At 42.5% G+C, this 20000-nt stretch overlaps 3 protein-coding genes across 4 annotated transcripts in view; 1 reads left to right on the top strand and 2 right to left on the bottom strand.

Annotated features, from left to right (window-relative positions):
- Positions 1 to 770: 770 nt before the first annotated feature.
- On the top strand, positions 771 to 5131 carry lamtor3 (late endosomal/lysosomal adaptor, MAPK and MTOR activator 3; the record flags this gene model as incomplete). Of its 2 annotated transcripts, XM_080850030.1 has the most annotated exons (7): positions 771 to 827; positions 1062 to 1108; positions 1268 to 1302; positions 1769 to 1827; positions 2404 to 2537; positions 3176 to 3239; positions 4756 to 5131. In XM_080850030.1, 6 exons carry the CDS (start codon positions 1100 to 1102, stop codon positions 4827 to 4829), a joined length of 375 nt encoding a protein of 124 aa, XP_080706156.1. In that variant the 3' UTR covers positions 4830 to 5131. The 2 variants fall into 2 exon arrangements, with proteins under 2 accessions (XP_080706156.1, XP_080706155.1); XM_080850029.1 differs by lacking the exons at positions 771 to 827; positions 1062 to 1108 and having other exon boundaries at positions 1229 to 1302.
- A 487-nt stretch (positions 5132 to 5618) lies between these two features.
- Positions 5619 to 12076, bottom strand: dapp1 (dual adaptor of phosphotyrosine and 3-phosphoinositides; the record flags this gene model as incomplete). Its single annotated transcript, XM_080850267.1, has 10 exons — positions 5619 to 5648; positions 6866 to 6871; positions 7152 to 7239; positions 7943 to 8028; positions 8130 to 8192; positions 8620 to 8667; positions 9126 to 9256; positions 9405 to 9538; positions 10440 to 10562; positions 11994 to 12076. 10 exons carry the CDS (start codon positions 12074 to 12076, stop codon positions 5619 to 5621), a joined length of 792 nt encoding a protein of 263 aa, XP_080706393.1.
- A 1623-nt stretch (positions 12077 to 13699) lies between these two features.
- The window catches only part of atp10d (ATPase phospholipid transporting 10D), a gene marked incomplete at both ends in the record, with an annotated part of 22622 nt that continues 16321 nt past the window's right edge, over positions 13700 to 20000 (bottom strand). The window contains 8 exons of the mRNA XM_080850266.1: positions 13700 to 13898; positions 14203 to 14390; positions 15469 to 15573; positions 16530 to 16610; positions 16857 to 17057; positions 18128 to 18253; positions 18772 to 18848; positions 19082 to 19397. Of these exons, the coding sequence (XP_080706392.1) occupies positions 13700 to 13898; positions 14203 to 14390; positions 15469 to 15573; positions 16530 to 16610; positions 16857 to 17057; positions 18128 to 18253; positions 18772 to 18848; positions 19082 to 19397 (1293 nt within the window). The remainder of the gene's footprint in view (positions 13899 to 14202; positions 14391 to 15468; positions 15574 to 16529; positions 16611 to 16856; positions 17058 to 18127; positions 18254 to 18771; positions 18849 to 19081; positions 19398 to 20000) is intronic.

Below are 20000 nucleotides of genomic sequence, written 5' to 3'. Positions count from 1 at the left end.
CACACACACACACACACACACACGCACACACATACACACTTGCTTGCGGGCGCGCACACACCACACACACACACACACACACACACACACACACACACACACACACACACACACACAAACACACACACACACACAACACACACACATACACACACACATACACAGAGAACTCCTGAGACTATTTCTAGAACGCTGTGCCGTAATTGTGGTGTTCTGAAACATACCAGACAAAATATCATGCTCTATATGCATATGTGTATATGTACTCAGAGTTTGTATTTGAATTTTGATTACTACAAGAGAAGGAATGTGGTTTCCTTCACACACGGCTCAAAGGCACAAAGGGATTGTCTCACAGGGATCATTCAGTAGGAAGGGGGAGACAGGGTTTTTAACTAATACAACTAATCCCACAGATACATACAAAGCTCCAAAGAAAAGCATCGCAAAGCCAAAGAATGTTTTGACATAGCAAATGTCTATAAAGGACATAAGGCTTTCTTTGACTCATAAAAAGACCACAAGCAAACTGACAATGTTCGACAATGACAATCATTTTGATGTGACAGGCTACTCATGCTTGTGAGATACACATAATTACGCTTTTTAATGACCCTTTCATTTATTCTCTCTTCTATATTGAGCTCCAAGTTTAAACATGCGCAATTTTAACGCCGATGGTGGGTTGCGTAAATGTAGTGCATTAATGCCGTGAAAGAAGGGGACCGCTGCTTTATCACGGAAACTACGTACACGGAAACTGTGCCTACAATCTGTCATGTGACGTTCCCACACAAGTACTGTGCGGCTAATACAGATAATCAAAGGTACGTTTTTGTTTACAGTTTTTATACATTTTTAGAGGTGCTGGAATGGTTATGGGTAGGTCTCCTTTATGTCGGTTTTGTATGGCTCACGATATATCGTTACATCAGAGAACTCTTCTGTTCCGTGGAATATTTAACTAGCTAGCTAGCATAGTCGAGCTAACTTAAGATAGCTGTTTTTCATGATGTTTCTTACAACAGTTTACTCTCAATCTCCATGTTTTCATTTCTAAGTGGCGGGGGGAACAGCTCAACGTGCCGTTCATTTGAACATGGCAGATGTAAGTATTCTTTGGGACTAGCAGTGTGTTTTATAGAAATTATTTTGGTTTTCCTTGAACAGTGTTGACAGGAGACTTCATGTAGCTGTTTGTTTCAATCATCAAAAATCTGCAGTCTAAATGTGTAATGTTCTGCATTCCTCTTATCCACTTTTGCAGGACTTGAAGAGATACTTGTATAAACAATTGCCCAGGTATAGTAACTTCAATAACACAAACTGTTTCAACGCCAGAGTGACGCCTCTAGAGGGTGCAACATACCTTCGTTGACAGAAGTTGTTAATTGCATGTTTGCAGGCAATTTAAAACTTCTGTCAGCAAAAAATTGTGTTAACGGATTGTGTTAACGGATTGTGTTAACTGATAGTCATAATGCTCATATCTGTGTTGTAGTGATTTTGATACAACCAGTATGCTATCACTATGCAATTGTTATCAGTATATCACCGTGTCATTTGTTTTTTCTCTCGCCAGTTGTGTGAGGAATGTAGTATGTCTATACATACACAAGTTGCATGGGAAGTTCATACTATACGAATGTCATGTCATAGATGGAAAAGTATGTGGGCAGTTTATGTTTGACCAGAAATGTTTTTGGAAAATGAAAACAGGATCTTGAGAAACTTTGGGCCTGATGATTCCTTTCTTCCCCTTGTGTAGTGTCGAGGGCCTCCATGCAATTGTAGTCACGGACAGAGATGGCGTTCCAGTCATCAAAGGTAATATAACTGCTCATTCAGTGCTGAGAAATCATGAGAGTGTCATTCGTAGTTCTTTCCTTAAAGTAACAGTATGCAACAATTATACTTTAGGGTTAGGATAAGCAGTTTTACCTTAAAATACCAGCTTGAAAAAAATTGGGGCGCTACAATGACTTTTAATATGGAGAATCGCCTCCGTGCCGTTGCTATACCAGGGCCCATAGGCATAAAACTGCTAAATGTAAGATTGCCTGACGCCGCCCGGCTTTCTACTGTCTGCCGAACTAGTAAGTAGCTTATTTGTCGGCTTGCTTTGTCTTGTGTTGCACTTGCTTGATGTTTGACTGTGTTGGGACAGTTGTTGAGTAACTTGTTTGTCATAATGTCAAAGTCAGAAGTGGTTAGTTTGGAGTAGGGGACTGTTGCTGTTTTGTTTCGGTTGTCACACTCATGTGACTGCCACCTTGGTGTCAGCAGTGTAATTAGAGAGAGAGAGAGATCTTGAACAGGAGGACACTTGTTCAACTTCGAAAGGAGTAATCTTGTTAAATCCGTCCCCCTCATTAAACAGTCTGTGATGTTGTTTTCCTGTAGTTGCCAATGACAACGCTCCAGAATATGCACTCCGGCCGGGCTTCTTGTCCACGTTTGCACTCGCCACTGACCAGGGGAGCAAACTGGGCCTCTCGAAAAACAAAAGCATTATATGCTACTACAACACATACCAGGTACGAACCCATGCTTTCCATCTACACATATACACACACACAAACATACAAACACGCCTACAGGCCTACACACACACACACACAGACAGACGCTTACACACACACGCTTACACACACACGCTTACACACACACGCTTACACACACACGCTTACACACACGCTTACACACACACACACACACACACACATGCCTACACTCACCCTCACACACACACACACACACACACACATGCCTACACTCACACTCACACTCACACTCACACACACACACACACACACAAAGCAAAACCTTGATGGGAGACCTATAACATTATCTGCCCGCTACTACAAACTATCATGTCTTCACATTTAACCACCAGGTGGCCCTATACAGTTTGTGGAATCCTGCATATCAGAACACCTGTGCAAAAATATTAATGTGAGATTGTATGGAAGGCCTTGATTATAATGAAAGTGAAAAATCAATAATACGTGCTAAGAGTCATCAATTTAACACCATTTAAAAAAAAAAAAAAAAAACCTAGGAGGATTCCTATGCAATCTGAAAGTGAATATGAAGTCATGCTGCAGCTTATACAGAGACACGCCCCTCTGTTGGTATGCTTAACCTGACGAGATCTGGTTTCTCTTTCCAACAGATCGTGCAGTTTAACCGGTTACCCCTGGTCATCAGTTTCATCGCAAGCAGTAGTGCAAACACAGGTATAAACAGAGACTCTAAAACGCTTTCCATTTGTCAGGTAACAAGCACCATATTGAAACATGTTTGCGTACATTTGTCGTCTTATATCTTACAACTACTGCTGGCCTTCCAGTAATCTCTAGGCTGTAGGGCTATTGGAACACTGTGAGTCGAGAATCTAATGTGGTTCTATTGGAACACTGTGAGTCTAGAATCTAATGTGGTTCTATTGGAACACTGTGAGTCTAGAATCTAATGTGGTTCTATTGGAACACTGTGAGTCTAGAATCTAATGTGGTTCTATTGGAACACTGTGAGTCTAGAATCTAATGTGGTTCTATTGGAACACTGTGAGTCTAGAATCTAATGTGGTTCTATTGGAACACTGTGAGTCTAGAATCTAATGTGGTTCTATTGGAACACTGTTTGTCTCTAGAATCTAATGTGGGCTATTTGAACACTGTGAGTCTAGAATCTAATGTGGTTCTATTGGAACACTGTGAGTCTAGAATCTAATGTGGTTCTATTGGAACACTGTGTGTTTCTAGAATCTAATGTGGGCTATTGGAACACTGTGTGTTTCTAGAATCTAATGTGGTTCTATTGGAACACTGTGTGTTTCTAGAATCTAATGTGGGCTATAGGGTTGGCCAGTCGATGCGTCACAAAGACCAAAATCGTCACTTCCGGATCCATCGCTAGCAATTTTAACATAGTAAACGTCAACATCGAACAGTTACATCAGTTTTCTAGTCGACACCCACATATTTTAGCTAATGTTTCTCCTCACCTCCACCTCATATTCTTTTTTTCTTCATGGAAGCCTGAACTTTCCCTTTCAAGCTGCCACCTGTCATAACATTCATACTCACAACTCTGTTTGAAATTGTAGCGTGGCTAACGTTAGCACAAACAGCACTGGGTCCTTTTTGTTAGTCGCACTTTAATGGAGTTCATTGAATGAGATATAAAGGTCTGATCGACTTACTTTAAAATGTAGATGAATCCTTGTGGTCTCGTCTTTTCAACAAGGTGTTCCTTGCCTTCGTAACCTTAGCAGGCGTTTTACAATGCAACCGTAAATATTGGCTTTAACATTACAGTATACTTTGGCAGCTGAGGATTTGGATCCGTGACGTCACACTTGCCAACCCCATTGGAACACTGTGTGTCTCTAGAATCTAATGTGGGCTATTGGAACACTGTGTGTCTCTAGAATCTAATGTGGGCACTGTGTCTCTAGAATCTAATGTGGGCTATTGGAACACTGTGTGCCTCTAGAATATAATGTGGGCTATTGGAACACTGTGTGTCTCTAGAATATAATGTGGGCTATTGGAACACTGTCTAGAATCTAATGTGGTTCTATTGGAACACTGTGTGTCTCTAGAATCTAATGTGGGCCATTGGAACACTGTGTGTCTCTAGATGAATATAATGTGGGCTATTGGAACACTGTCTAGAATCTAATGTGGTTCTATTGGAACACTGTGTGTCTCTAGATTCTAATGTGGGCCATTGGAACACTGTGTGCAGGTTTAATCATCAGTCTGGAAAAGGAGCTCGGCCCCCTGATTGAAGAGCTAAGGCAAGTGGTGGAGGTTGTATAAGACCCACCCAACCCACTCATGGAGCAAAAGGCCCAAAGCATTTGCACACCTGCATGGGTTTATGGACAGTGCACAACTGCAACCGTGGAGGACTTCATAGACCTGTGTGTCTGTACACACACACACACGCACACACACACACACACACACACACTCAGACACACACACATGCTCACTCACTCACACATAATGTTGGCTGTGGCTCTAGTTTATGTATCTGTAAGTCTTTGATGCTGTATGTTGTTGAATGTAACCTGCTCTGCTTGTGTTATACTTTCTTCTAATAATAAAAATATCATCTTTGGCGTATATACGCATGGTACATATAATCTTTGGCGTATACACACATGGTAAATATAATCTTTGGCGTTTACACACATGGTAAATATCATCTTTGGTGTTTACACACATGGTAAATATCATCTTTGGTGTATACACACGTGATAAATATCATCTTTGGCGTATACACACATGGTAAATATAATCTTTGGCGTATACACACATGGTAAATATCATCTTTGGCGTATACACACATGGTAAATATAATCTTTGCCGTATACACGCATGGTAAATATCATCTTTGCCGTATACACGCATGGTAAATATAATCTTTGCCGTATACACGCATGGTAAATATCATCTTTGCCGTATACACACATGGTAAATATAATCTTTGCCGTTTACACACATGGTAAATCTCCATGACTGAGAAAAACAGAAAGCGGATGATGCTTTTTTTCTTTTACCCTCACTTCGGTCTAGTGATTTCCTATAGTGCTATTCATCAAGTCATGGAATGTCCATGAATTTCATGTAGCACTATTTACAGATTTACACGTGTGGAGTCAGCACCTTGGGGCTTTATTGTAAAATGACAAGGTTGATGGGTACTACCATTAGGGTATAAGTGTTAGTATAGTAGAGTGAGTACAAGTTTTTTTGTTTGTTTGTTTATTTATTTATTTATTTAAAACAGGATTGTTGTGCAAACCTATGGGTGCAACTTTCATAACACTTTGAAAATGACAACACATACGGCCAGGGATAGCCGATTAGTTCAAATATTACTGTAGGCTTACTGGAAATAGCATCTGGCTTAAATCCCATCATGAAATGGAGCTGTAGAGATTAACTGTAAGTCTGCTTTAGCAAGTAAAGACGCCATTAGCTCCAGTACATTTTAATGAGTATGGATTTGTTCTGTTCGTTACTGCTTTCTGTTATACAAGTGCTCTCTTCAGCAACCACAGTCTAGCCTGTCAAGACTAAGATCACATTTACAACAAAACAGTAAAATACAAAAGACAGACGCTGATCCTTTGCAGTTTTCGTTCTAAAACTTGGCATCAAAAGGTAAACCATATACATTCGACAGTCTACACACATGTATGTCCTATGTCATGAGCACTGTGGCCAACGCGAGTTGTTTTTAAATGTGCTTTATAAATACATTTGACTTTGACCAAGACAGTGATGTCAGCTGCAGATGAGTGTTCGTCCAAGGCAATAACACAGTCACACAAAAAACATCTTTAGCTGCACACGTTTGCTTTACGGTTGCTCCCTGAGTTCTGCTCTGCATTTACAAACTCTTGACAAAGTCTCCGAGCTCCCTGGGAATCGGCCGTCTAATCATAGCCTTGCTGATACCTCACTCTACTAGTTGCCATGGCTCAGGAATTCCATAGAGACAGTAGTGACAGGGCAGTCATGACGTCTCACTTCGCCTCAGGAAAATCTGCTCCAGGACGAGCTAAAGGGTCTATGTTTCCAACACCTGTCACTTCATTAAATGTAGTGACATTTTCTGAAGTTTTCACGGAAGTGACTGAGGTGGAATAAATACCAGGAGCTATGAGGTATGGGAATCCACCTCTTACGTCCGCCTCTGCCCGTTGTCGTAACAACAGGGTATGGTTCAGCACACATTCCTGAATGCTCGTGACTTGAACCTCTGGTTTAACCGTTCACTGGTTCCGAAGCAGTCCACTGTTTTTTCATTTTTTCCATTCTTTCCATCATTTGCCTTTTCTTACCTGGGTCTACATAGAAGGAGAGGATAGGAAAATACATCAGGGGGTCACTGACACACAAGGAGATGAACATGTACACTTCACTGAAACACTGAAATGACTTATCGTGACTATATTTAGGAGTCCCGATAAACATTCTAGGTAAAGGTGTGATTCTCATTTTAATATGATCTAATCCTGATAAATAATAAATTAATAAATGTGCCAGTACGCAAGACAGGTTTGGAACAGAACCATTTCACATTAAACAGCACTTCATTTAATGCGTGTCTGAGCAATGAGCACGTACTAGCTTCCAGCGCAGGATCTTTATCCACTCGTCAGCCTCCACTCCAGTCTTTGCACACAGGTAAAATGTGCGCTCGGGAAACACCAGACTGAGAAAGAGACCGGGAGAGGAGGAACGAGGTGAGGAAGGAAAAAAGGAATATTGGAGAAAAAAAGAATAAATTGATGCAACTTAGGTAGTTACAGGTGGAGAACAGTGATTGGGTATGACAATTATGATGATGACGATGGTATGACACAAACACATAACAGTTGGGAGATGCTGGAGCAAAGAGTGGGTTTGGTGACTATTACAGTGGAGTATGTGTGGTGTTGAGAGGAGAGAGTGGGTTTGGTGACTATTACAGTGGAGTATCTGGTGTCGAGAGTCGAGAGGGTTTGGTGACTATTACAGTGGAGTATCTGGTGTCGAGAGGAGAGAGGGTTTGATGACTATTACAGTGGAGTATCCGTGGTGTCACCAGATAGTGGGTTTGGTGACTATTACAGTGGACTATCTCTAGTGTCGATAGTGTAGAGTAGGGTGATGGCCCAGAACTAAACATTTTCAGTTGAAGGTGTTTCTGTTTCTGTCCCCAACTTCCCTATTTTACAAATCACATCCCCAGGCAGGAAATCAAGTTCAGCAACCACCCACAGACTATCACACACACACGCACCCCACACACGCACACAGCACATGTCACACACACACACACACACACACACACACACACACACACTTGGACAGTTCAACAGCTGTGTGGAACTGGTCTCTTCCACACTGTGTTGTAGAATGTAAATAGGGCTCACCAAAAACAATTAACCCTTTCTTGACTGTAGTCAAACTGCACTGCCGTACATGCTGTTAGGTCCAGTGTCCGAATAGGCTCTGCAAACTGAAATGGATTATGAGATAAGGTGAACAATAATAAATATAACATCATGAAAAATAATAAGAACAAAGCAGAGGAGACAAAAAAAAGATCACAAAACTCACCACTTTATCCCTAAAGTACTTTAGCTCATTTTTGTTTAGTGTGAACCAGCGTTCTTTCCAGGTCTGAGGAAAGCAGAGTTACGTGTTATCAATGATCTTCAAGTGATCCATCCTGAACAGATCTGATTACAGTAAGCAATCCAGCTAGCTGACACAAAACACAAGTGAGGACCTAAGCAGTAGAACTTGTATATTGGGATTTTTTTAAAAATGATTTATCTAATTTTTTTTAGGTTGTATAGCCTTTGTCACTCTGGCATGGGGACTGCCAATGGAAACTAGCCTTTTGGCTATAATTGGGTGCATTTACATCTTAATGTTTATGAATGTACACTGTCCCTCTTGATCAAATAAACAAATTGTATTGCACCTCTGTTTGAGATTATGAGGTCTGAAACAATCCTCAGCTGTAACCCTGTGCATGGACTGAAGATCCATTTAATCATAAACCCTAGTGAATATTTAGGTATTAAGCCCCTGTTCATTTTACCTTGAAGATAGCGCCCTGCTTCACCAGGTAGCCCTCTTTAGTGCCCAGCTGCAAATACACAAGAGTGTGGTCATGGGCACATGGAAGTAGGAACAGAAAATGCATAGACGTTAGCAGTGAAGGCCCAGAGAAGGTCAGATGGCAACATACACACATCTGAAACTAACAGGGCAGAGAGAGGGAGAGGGATAGGGAGGGAGGAAGGGAGGGAGAGGGAGAGGGAGAGAGAGAGAGAGAGAGAGAGAGGGAGAAGGAGAGAGGGAGAGAGAGAGAGAGGGAGGGGGAGGGAGAGAGGGAGAGAGAGAGAGGGAGAGGGAGAGGGAGAGAGAGGGAGCGGGAGAGAGAGGGAGGGGGAGAGAGAGAGGGAGAGGAAGAGGGAGAGGGAGAGGGAGAGAGGGAGGAATAGAGGGAGAGGGAGAGAGAGAGAGGGAGAGGGAGAGGGAGAGGGAGAGAGAGAGAGAGAGAGAGAGAGAGAAAGGGAGAGAGACAGGGAGAGGGAGACGTACAGCTGGAGCAGTAGACACCAGATCTGAGTGTCTTCGGCCAGTTTGCATAGCAGTGTGCACGCACACAGACTCGTAGATGGAGGGCTCCTCCACCTCACGTGGGTATGGGTGCTTCAGAACTATAAGGTTTCCTAGGTGGAGAAACAGAGAGACAAGAGGTCAAAAAACACAAAAGACATACAGAGAGAGACAGTACAATTGTATGAACGTCTTTGATTGAGTGGAAGTTTGTGTGCCCGTGAATGAGGAAGAGAGTGTGTGTAGACATTTTTCGAGTACCTGACTCACTACCAAGGAGTGGCTGGTTGGCCATATGGCCGGTGAACTCCAACAAGGACTGAAACTCATTGAAGCCAAAAGAGTATCGCCCACCGATCCGTCTCACGTGAAAATGTTTCACCGAGTCCTTTGCCCTGAAGGACCACAAAAACACTGAAGGTTTGCTAATGATGCTCCAAATCTCGTTGTGTGCAAATACAAGGACAATAAATGCTTTTCGGTTCTATTCTGATACTTCCGACCCACAGACGGAAAGATTCAGCGATGGCTGGTTACCTCAATTGAACCAAAACAAACCTAAGGCAATGTAATGAGGTAAAGAGGAAGAGGTACTGCACTCATATATGAATAACCTGCACAGGAAACTTAGGATCCAAGTTCTAAGGCCTTAAGGTTTTTGGACTATATTGCTACCAAAATTGTCACTTATTGTCATATGAAGGGGGTGAACATTACAATCCAAAAACTATTCCTTTAAAACTAAATAATGCATACACATCTACAGAAAGGAGAAGTGAAAACAAGAAGGCAAGATAAAAGAAGAGAACTTGATAGGAGAAGTGAGCCGATTCCATCCAACACCTCTATTGCAGCAAACCTGTTTGTTTTCTTTTCACAACGTCTACTCTCTCACTAACTGTAACACAATTTGTCCAAACAATCTGTCACTAGTCAAAAATAATTAGAGTCTGACTTTGTCATTTACGTTCTAGTCTTCTAATGATACCACCCCCATTGATTCCACTTCTTTAAAAAGAGCACACTTAAAATAAAATTTAGTATGGACCAGAAACACTGAAATTAATGCATTTTACACCCCAGACACAGACTGTACTTGTATACTATAGCACCATGCATAGTGTAGATAGCCATTCCCTTACAATATTATTGGACATAACTGTAAAATCTTTGTCATAACTCACCTCATCATTTGACTTCATTACCAGATTAATGGCTTGAAAAGCACCACGTCAACACAATTAGTACTATCATTATTGAGATTGATTGTAATTGATGGAAGGGTGATGTGCTGACCTGACAGAGAGGGCGTAACAGTCAGGCCCTCTCTGGCTATTTCTGAGGAGAAAGCTGCCATCCATCCCGTTAGACAGGAGCAAGGCTTCAGTGGCGTGGCGAGTGAGGTCATAATGATACCAGCTGCAAAAGAGACCGTTAGAGTGTTCATGAGGGTTCTTTTACTGAACTGTGATTGAAGGAGCAGTGAGCAATGTTCGCTTTTCTTGCTTGCTGAAAATGTAGGTGTCCACCAACTCCAATCCAAGTGCAGGGATTGGGCTATCCTTTGCAGATTTTGTTTCGGGAGATCTTTGGAAGTTTCTTGATTAAGTCAATACCAAATCGGAAGGTCACATCATCATGCTTTAGCATTTTAATACACATTAGGTGATTAAATGAACCTCATAAGGTTAATTCAAAGTCTTAAACCTCACATTCCCAATCTTGACAACATTAACATTGAAGTTGAGAACATCTAGTTTTTATGTGCAAATAAGCACATGCGTATACAGTATGTCAGCAGGATGGCGTTAGCCAAGTCACACATTTTATCTCACAAACCTTGCATGACAACTTAGTGACGAAACTGTTCTTTAAATGGTGTTCTGCTTGTTCTGACTGATGACCATAGGAATGTGTGTAAATGACATACCACCTTCACACATGACTGGCATGTGCAGCCAACACAAAAACAAACCTCTGAATGGGATCATTCCATGAGGGCATTTTCTGTATCTGTTAACTTACAGCAGCCGGGAGTTTGACCTCAGAGGTTGCAGATATTAAAGTTATATTCTGCTTGCTGACTGTAGGGATGAAGACTTCCTGTCACCATACACCCAACATTTCCTGTCCCCCACTTCACCATCTATCTGCCCAGAAACAGCTGGAGCCACAGCTTGCTCTACTCTTTAATGTTGGACCAGGTTTAGACCAAAACACAAATGTTCTGCTAGTGATCTACTTCATGGCTTCCTATAGAATATACAACTATAAATTGACATTTTATTTGGTGTTAAAATAAAGCATTGCACACATTTCTAAATAGAATAGATGAAAAAAATGTTGCACAGTTAAATGTGTTTGTTATGGTATTAAGACAAAAAAACAACTACTTTCAAACGAAGGCTCTACATACACACTGCCAAGGATATCTGCACCACCACACAATGACCATTTACACGTTTTAAATACCCCTGAGCACACTTACAATGTCCCTTCTAACAACACCATCTTTTACCTTTCTGTAGCCGACTCAATCAAACATTCTAATAGCCGATGTGCGTCTTATGTTCATGTTACATAACAGGCCTAATCCACAACTATTCTTTCTTAAACTAAAACCTACTGGGTTTCTCCCTGACTCCAAGTACAACCAGAAGCGAAACTAAATAAGATCAGGCTACTAAGGTAGGCTATCTTTCCAGACAGACAGACGACTGACAAGGCAATCGACAGATATATCTAGTGTTTTAAGTAGTAGGCCTAAGAAGCGCGTTTAGGCGTATACATTCCTACACGTTCTTAAAGTTAACACATTCGCCGCAAAAGAACAATTCACACTAGGCTCACCTGACCGACTCCAGCTCGTCCATGAGTTCTCCATCCGAGCGCGTTGAACTGCCCACACTCATCCTCTGGCTGCAAGTGTTCATCAGACGCACTTGTTACAGACGTACACCGAAAGACCTCTCGATCTCGGTAGTGCCTGATGGTGATTTATCCATTACATAAACAGATAAAGTTGACTTACAGCACAAAGGGCAACCAGGCATTCGAACTATACCACCATGTGTCAAAATAGGGAAGTTGTAAGGACACGCCTATGAAAGGTCGGAGTATTTAAATGTGTGTGTGTGTGTGTGGGGGGGGGGGATTCTGCAATCTAAGAACGTATGCTCCCGAACGCACAGCATGATAAAGTTTGTGATGGCTCGTCGAAGAAAATGCTTAGACAGCAGTCATAAAAAAGAGTAGGCCTAACATAAACATTGTATCTTGACTGCTGTCACAAAACAGACCACACCGAGAATTCCACTTTTCAAAATATTTTTTATCAACATTACAGTACTTAGTGGCCAGTATAACGGCCACAGTATAAATATCAGCCAGTATTACAAATATCACACAATTGTGATGTGATATTCACAGTTTTCAAAATTATTGCAATACACTCCATTGTAGGTGGAAACCATGTATGTATTCGTATCAAAAATACTGAGGGCTGTGTCTATACAAATCTCCATGCGTTACTGGGGTGTGTAGTTCAAACATAAAAAAAAGATTACATGTAGTAAGGCGTTGAAATTCAGGACTTCTTTGATTCAGATTATTTCATGAGAAAAGAACTTGAATGGCTGCTTAAAACAATTATTAAACAAACGACGAGGCTCAGATGAGATCACCTAAACTCCTGAAACTCCTCATCATTGTGATGTACTTCAGTTCTTCAGTCAGAAAGTATTTTGCCCTTATAAATAATGTAAAATAGCGCATTTGGGACAGGTTGAACACAGTATGCAAACAAAACAAAATGAGCAGAGTTAGTTCATTAGTTCATCTTCCCAAATTCATTAGGATGGATTCATCAGTTGTTCCAAATCACAGCTGCTTTTGGTTTGGTAAAGGCTTGAGAGTAGATGGCCTTTGGTAAAGGCTTGAACAGAGTAGCAGTAGATTGAAGTAAAGTTCAAGGGTTGCCACTTTGGACCCATTCTGCTGCATGCCACCAGGTGGCAATGTAAACATTCACCAGACAAACTGAAAATATAAAAACGTTCGAACACATAGCAAAAAGTTAACAAACACATGACTGCATGAACTATTTAGATCATTCATATCACCTGACATGTTAATCAACCCAATTATAAGACTATTCAGTAACATTCAAGGTCAATCATTTTCAGTTTAAGTGGGAGGTTTCGGTTCACTTCAATGAATCAAGCCTATTGTCCACATTATCCAGGTTTACCATATAATTATAACCATTACCAATGGCCAGTTTACATGGCTGTGGGAAAACAAGCGTTTTGTCCCCAAACAGTCACATTTACTTGTTCAGTAGATGCATTTCATTAAAGTGTCTGCCACAGTATAAAAGACACAGCCATCTCAACAGAATGTTCTCTCCCTTGACAATGCATCCATGTCCCTCTGTCTCTCATTGAAACCCAGCTGATCTGGAACACCTGTCTTGCAGGACAAACTGCTTCTGCCAATCTCCGTGCAGACACGTGTATGGCTTTGGCCAGTTGCTGGTTTCAGATTCTGTCCTCTGATCAAGAGAGCACAGAGCAGGCTTCTGGGAGGCACTCTGTGGTGTGCGGAGGGTCTGCGTTGATGCTGAGGCTGGGATGGGGTGGTACGGGGTTTTGGACGGTGTTTGGCTGGACGCAGTCTTTCCATTGACTGACACACACCAAGTACTCCTCTGGGCAGAGTTTGTCCATAAGGCCCGCCCTTACTGTATCTGATGGGCTGATGGTGTTACAGAACGCACGGGCCAAGATTCTGAGAGAGAGAGAGAGAGAGAGAGAGAGAGAGAGAGAGAGAGAGAGAGGGGGGGGGGGGGGCAATCAGAGGGCATGTTTTACACACAATAACCTGTGTTTTTATTTTGTGACATAACTGTGAAAGAACATGTAAATCTGTGTGTTTTTGCGCATGCAAGTGAGTGTGAGTGTGTGTGTGTGTGTGTGTGTGTGTGTGTGTGTGTGTGTGTGTGTGTGTGTGTGTGTGTGCGTGTGCGCGTGCAAGTGAGTGTGTGTGTGGGTTTGCATACCTGGGCATCAGGGCCACCACTGTTGTAAGTACACACACGCAGTAGTAGACAGGGTCAGACATGAAGTGTGTTTCAATGCCCAGGGGGTTTGTGGGAGAGTTGCATGTGACACACAGTGCACTGAACACCAGACCAAAGGCGTAGTAGAATAGTGCGCTGCCTATCAGTATAATCCCATGCAACAATGTCTGAAAAAACACACATGTGACACAGGCACAAAAGGTTACTACATGTACATGATGTAAGCAAGGCTAAGCTACTAGACATTCCAAGCAGCTGTGCTACTTATCCTAGGAGGCACTGTAAACTTGAGCTGTATGCACTGCAAGGATCACTTTACAGTGCCAACAAATTATAAGGATAATCAAACACAGTTTTCACACTAAGTTTTCATCAATCCACTCAAAGGGATTATTATACAGTTACTTGCAAATGCATTACAAGACATTTCTTATATTTTCAAATAATTTTCAATATGTATTTTCAAATTAATTTGTTGCCGTTTCACGGCTTCCGCTGAGGAAAAAGAAGAGTTCTTTATGCAAATAGAATTGATGAAACCAAATATTGCCGTTTTTTTCCTGTTGCGTCAGGCTTGAACATGAGTACTTTTGGAAGAGTCCATTTTGTATAATCCTACACTGTTACCCGTTCCCATGGTTATGTACTGTTTGTCTCAGTAAGAGCCAATAACTGAGACCTACCTGACTCATTAGCATTAATTGGCTTATGTGAGAGTTCAGGTTCTCCTGTAGCGTCTGAACTCCTTTCCCCCAGATAGCCTCGCTCGTTGCTATGGGCAACCCCCCCCCCCCCCCCCCCCCCTTACCTTTTGTCTTGTTTTCACCCCCACCCCTCTCAGAGGACCTGCTCCCCCACAGGTGAATCCCCCCATTGTATACCCTTTCTGCCATAACCTTGGAGTGTGGTCTTATCACCACTCCCTTCTAGTCTCCTACCTGACTGAATGGTGTAAATGCAAACACATTTTTATTTGTCAGGTAGGCCACTGTCTTAGTCGGTTCTTCCAATTTTATTTATATTAATTATTATAAATAATAACCCGTATTATGCAGCACACTTTTAACGATTTCATCTGGCAGTTGGTCATGTTCCAAAGCATGTTTGTGTCCTACAATGCACCACTTCAAAGCTTGCTTGTGTCCCACAATGCATGGCTTCAAAGCATGTTTGTGTCCCACAATGCACCGCTTCAGGACATCTGACCAGCTGTCCGCTACGCATGCGAAGCCCTGATTGGCTCACCAGTGTGCGGCTCTCGATGACCTGGTGCAGCAGGATGATGAGGAGGGCGGCGCTGTTGACCGGTGAGCCGAAGGAGAAGACGCTGATGTCAGATCTGGCGTAGGCCTGGTAAACAGACAGACAAAACAATGTGATGGTTTGTTAGGAGGCTAGAAATAACCTTCAGTCAAATAGCTGCTTGAAGACTGGCATTCATCACTGTTCTTTTCCACACTGTGATGTGGCCGTCTGAATGACCCAGTGAGCAGACAGACAAAGCAATGTGATGGTTGTGGGGGAACTGGGGCGCAAGCAGCGGCCCCGACCAGGCTTGAATGCCCATTGGGACCCGGGTTCAAATACGCAACCTTTTCCAAAAGTATTTTTCTATCCACAAATACAGAACACCTTACAAGTTATCATTTGAATAAACATACTATGATTTGTTCAAATTCATGTCTATTTGCAAATATATACTTTATAATTAGTAAAAAACAGATCATTCTTTGGGAGCGCAGCTGACGTGCAGTGAAATGTCTGTGGGTTGAATCTGCATTTGTGAATCATCAGACACACAATCATCCAAGCTTCCACTGATGTAATCTTTTCGCTTTTTCACGATCCACACAAAACAGGTCTTGATCCACACAAACAGGTCTTGATCCACACAAATGTGCCCCTCTCCAAACAAAGGCATTAGGTGTTAGTCTTGTATTATTATTTCTGTCTATTATTTCGAAATGAATTTGTGCAAATCGTAGTCACGTTTATTCAAATGAAGACTTATAAGGCACAATTTAGAAGTTCTGTATTTGAGGATAGTGAAACACCTTTTGTTAATTGTTGCATATTATTGGATCTTGGTACATGCATTTACAAATTAATTGGATACATTTTTCTCTCCTGGTAAACCTTACAAACCTGATGTAATCATCTGATAGAAGATACAAACAGCTAAACATGAAGCAGCAATCTGTGCAGGCATCAACCAATGCTAGCTAGCTAGCTTGGGGATGGCTAGCTACTGTATGTTCATGCTGGTGTGAGAGTAAATGACTGACAAGGGAACTAGTGAGACTCACAAAGTAAGGGATGAAGAAGCACACCACGCTCTGATAGAAGGCATCCAAGATGGACAGCCAAAAGGTGGAGGGCAGGTAGGCCTGGAACACAAAATACAATATAAGTGTTATTTTATTTATGCGTTTATTTGAAAAGGGACAGTGCACATTGATAAACATTTCCCAGGAAAGGTAAATGCACAAGAATTAGCTTGGTTAGCTAGTTTTCATCGGTTGTCCCTTGGCATGGCATACATAAAAATGAAAAAGTTTCCACTTAGGTCAAGTGTTTCAGCAGATTGTGCACACATCCCGTTCAAAGAAATATAGAATATCAGATGGAAAAACCTGTGAATTCTGTCCAGATTTGTAGATTTGCGGAATGTTGAGGAGCGTTTCCATGGAGACGTCCTTGTCCAGGATGCCGTATATGAGCGGAGGAGCCGAAGTGAAGAGGAGGTTGAAGAAGATGAGGACCCAAGAGTTGGTCATCACGCTGCCCGAAAAACCACAGAAGAACTGGTACCAGAACAACAGGTTCACGTACATCTGCAAAGAGAACAACACATATAGAGAGGTTTAAATCATACTACTTTTACATGTATTCATTTAGTAGACACTTTTATCTAAGCTCACTTACAGACATGCATTTTTTCCCAATTGGTATTTTCTTTCCAAGGCTATTGAACCTTGCACTATCAGTTAAGATGCTGTTAATAATACCTGGCACTATCAGTTAAGATGGTGTTAATAATACCTTGCACTATCAGTTAAGATGGTGTTAATAATACCTGGCACTATCAGTTAAGATGCTGTTAATAATACCTTGCACTATCAGTTAAGATGGTGTTAATAATACCTTGCACTATCAGTTAAGATGGTGTTAATAATACCTTGCACTATCAGTTAAGATGGTGTTGATAACACCTTGCACTATCAGTTAAGATGGTGTTAATAATACCTTGCACTACCAGTTAAGATGGTGTTAATAATACCTTGCACTATCAGTTAAGATGGTGTTAATAATACCTTGCACTATCAGTTAAGATGGTGTTAATAATACCTTGCTCTATCAGTTAAGATGGTGTTAATAATACCTGGCACTATCAGTTAAGATGGTGTTAATAATACCTTGCACTATCAGTTAAGATGGTGTTAATAATACCTGGCACTATCAGTTAAGATGGTGTTAATAATACCTGGCACTATCAGTTAAGATGGTGTTAATAATACCTTGCACTACCAGTTAAGATGGTGTTAATAATACCTTGCTATACCAGTTAAGATGGTGTTAATAATACCTTGCTATACCAGTTAAGATGGTGTTAATAATACCTTGCTCTATCAGTTAAGATGTTGTTGATAATACCTGCCACTACCAGTTAAGACGGTGTTAATAATACCTGCCACTACCAGTTTAGCCACTTGAAACAACTTGAGACAAACACAGTTAGACACGCATCTTCTGAAGTTTGCATTAGATACATATATTGCATTCTCACACCTTGCAGAAGACGTCACCATCAATAAAGTTTAATTTAGAACTTGTACTGATTGTACTGGAACTGGTTAACATTGGTGGATAAGTGTATAAGAAGCAGCAGTTTGTCTGTCCTCACCACATTCTTGTAAAAGAAGTAGAGGATCATGTTGGCCAGCCGTGTGTAGCACCAGTGGCCATGAACCAGCAGCAACTTCCTCAAGTGCTTAAACCTGGAGATAGCGAAATCACTAGACATCACCGCCTGAGAGCCAGAGAGAGAGAGAGAGAGAGAGAGAGAGAGAGAGAAAGAGAGAGACAAGAGTAGGAGAGAGAAAGAGAGAGAGATAAGAGAGAAAGAGAGAGAGAGAGATAAGAGAGGAAGAGAGAAAGAGAGAGAGAGATAAGAGAGGAAGAGAGAAAGAGAGAGAGAGAGAGAAAGAGAGAGAGAGAGAGATAAGAGTAGGTGAGAGAAAGAGAGAGAGAGAGACAACAGGGACGAAGACAGAATGACAAACAGAAAGAAAACAAGTGGAGAAATGAGTGTGGTGTGCATCTGCATGTATGCGAGATCTTTGACATTTCTGTGCGTGTGTTTGCTATTGTGCTATGCTAGAATATTAGTACATGTATGTTTTAAAGGGAGCAGTGTGTGTGTGTTTGCATTAGAGTGCGAGTATGAGAGTATGTGTATGAGTGTCTGTGTGTTTGCATGAGAGTGCGAGTATGTGTGTGTGTGTGCGTGTGTATACTGTATGTTTGTGTGTGTGAGTTTGTCTGCACCTGCATGCCCTCCTGTCCGGAGATACCGATGCCCACATCAGCCACTTGGATCATACTGACATCATTTGCACCATCACCTACACACACACACACACACACACAGACACAGACACAGACACAGACACAGACACAGACACAGACACAGACACAGACACAGACACAGACACAGACACACACACACACACACACACACACACACACACACACACACACACAACACATCACATCACATGACAACAACACACTTGTTCACACTTTATCCAGCACCCACATCAACACAACCCCCCCACGCATGCGTGCGCTCGCTCACCGATGGCGAGGGTCATGACCCCCAGGGTGTCTCTGATGAGCCGTACCACCTGGCTCTTCTGCAGGGGGGTGGAGCGGCAGCAGATGACCGAGCGGCAGCGGCGGGTCAGCCCCAGGAACGCCTCCTCCAGCTCCGCCTGCAGAGCCCAGTCCAGCGTGCGCCCGTCGATCACCAGCGTGAAGCCCCCCGCCGCGCCCCCGTCCACATCGGACACGCCCACGCCCACGGCCACGCCAGCTCCCTCGGACGCATCGGTCAGTTCCTCGTCACGGCGGACCTCCTCGGTGAGCTCAGCCAAAAGGGCCTCGCAGGCCTCCTGAGGGCCACACAAACAAACAAACACACCAGATCAGAATGGTTTTCCTCCCCTCTGCCACACACACACACACACACACACACACACACACACACACACACACACACACACACACACACACACACACACACACACACACACACACACACACACACACACACACACACACACACACACACACACACACACACACACACACTACATATGTTATCTCCCTTCTGTAATACTCTAATACTATTTTTAATAAACATTTCCCAATACTCTGTCCTTCTTTTCTTTCTTCTCCCAATTTCCTCTTCCCCTCTGTTTTTCAGTTCTCTCTCCATCTCTCCCTCCATCTCTCTCTCCATTTCCCCCTCCATCTTTCTCTCCATCTCTCTCTCTCTCTCCATCTCCCCCTCCATCTCTCTCCGGTGTCCTCCTCTTTGGATATGACTTACTCGTCCCTCTCCTCCTCCCTCTCTTCCCTCCTCTCCTCCTCCTCCCTCTCCTCCTCCCTCTCCTCCTCCCTCTCCTCCTGACTCTCCTCCTCCCTCTCCTCCTCCTCCTCCTCCTCCCTCTCCTCCTCCTCCTCCCTCTCCTCCTCCTCCTCCCTCTTCTCCT

This window comes from Sprattus sprattus (assembly GCF_963457725.1).
Source record: "Sprattus sprattus genome assembly, chromosome: 13".
Lineage (NCBI taxonomy): Eukaryota > Metazoa > Chordata > Actinopteri > Clupeiformes > Clupeidae > Sprattus > Sprattus sprattus.
Note: the sequence above shows the minus strand (reverse complement) of the source record. Positions and strands in the feature narration are given on the sequence as shown.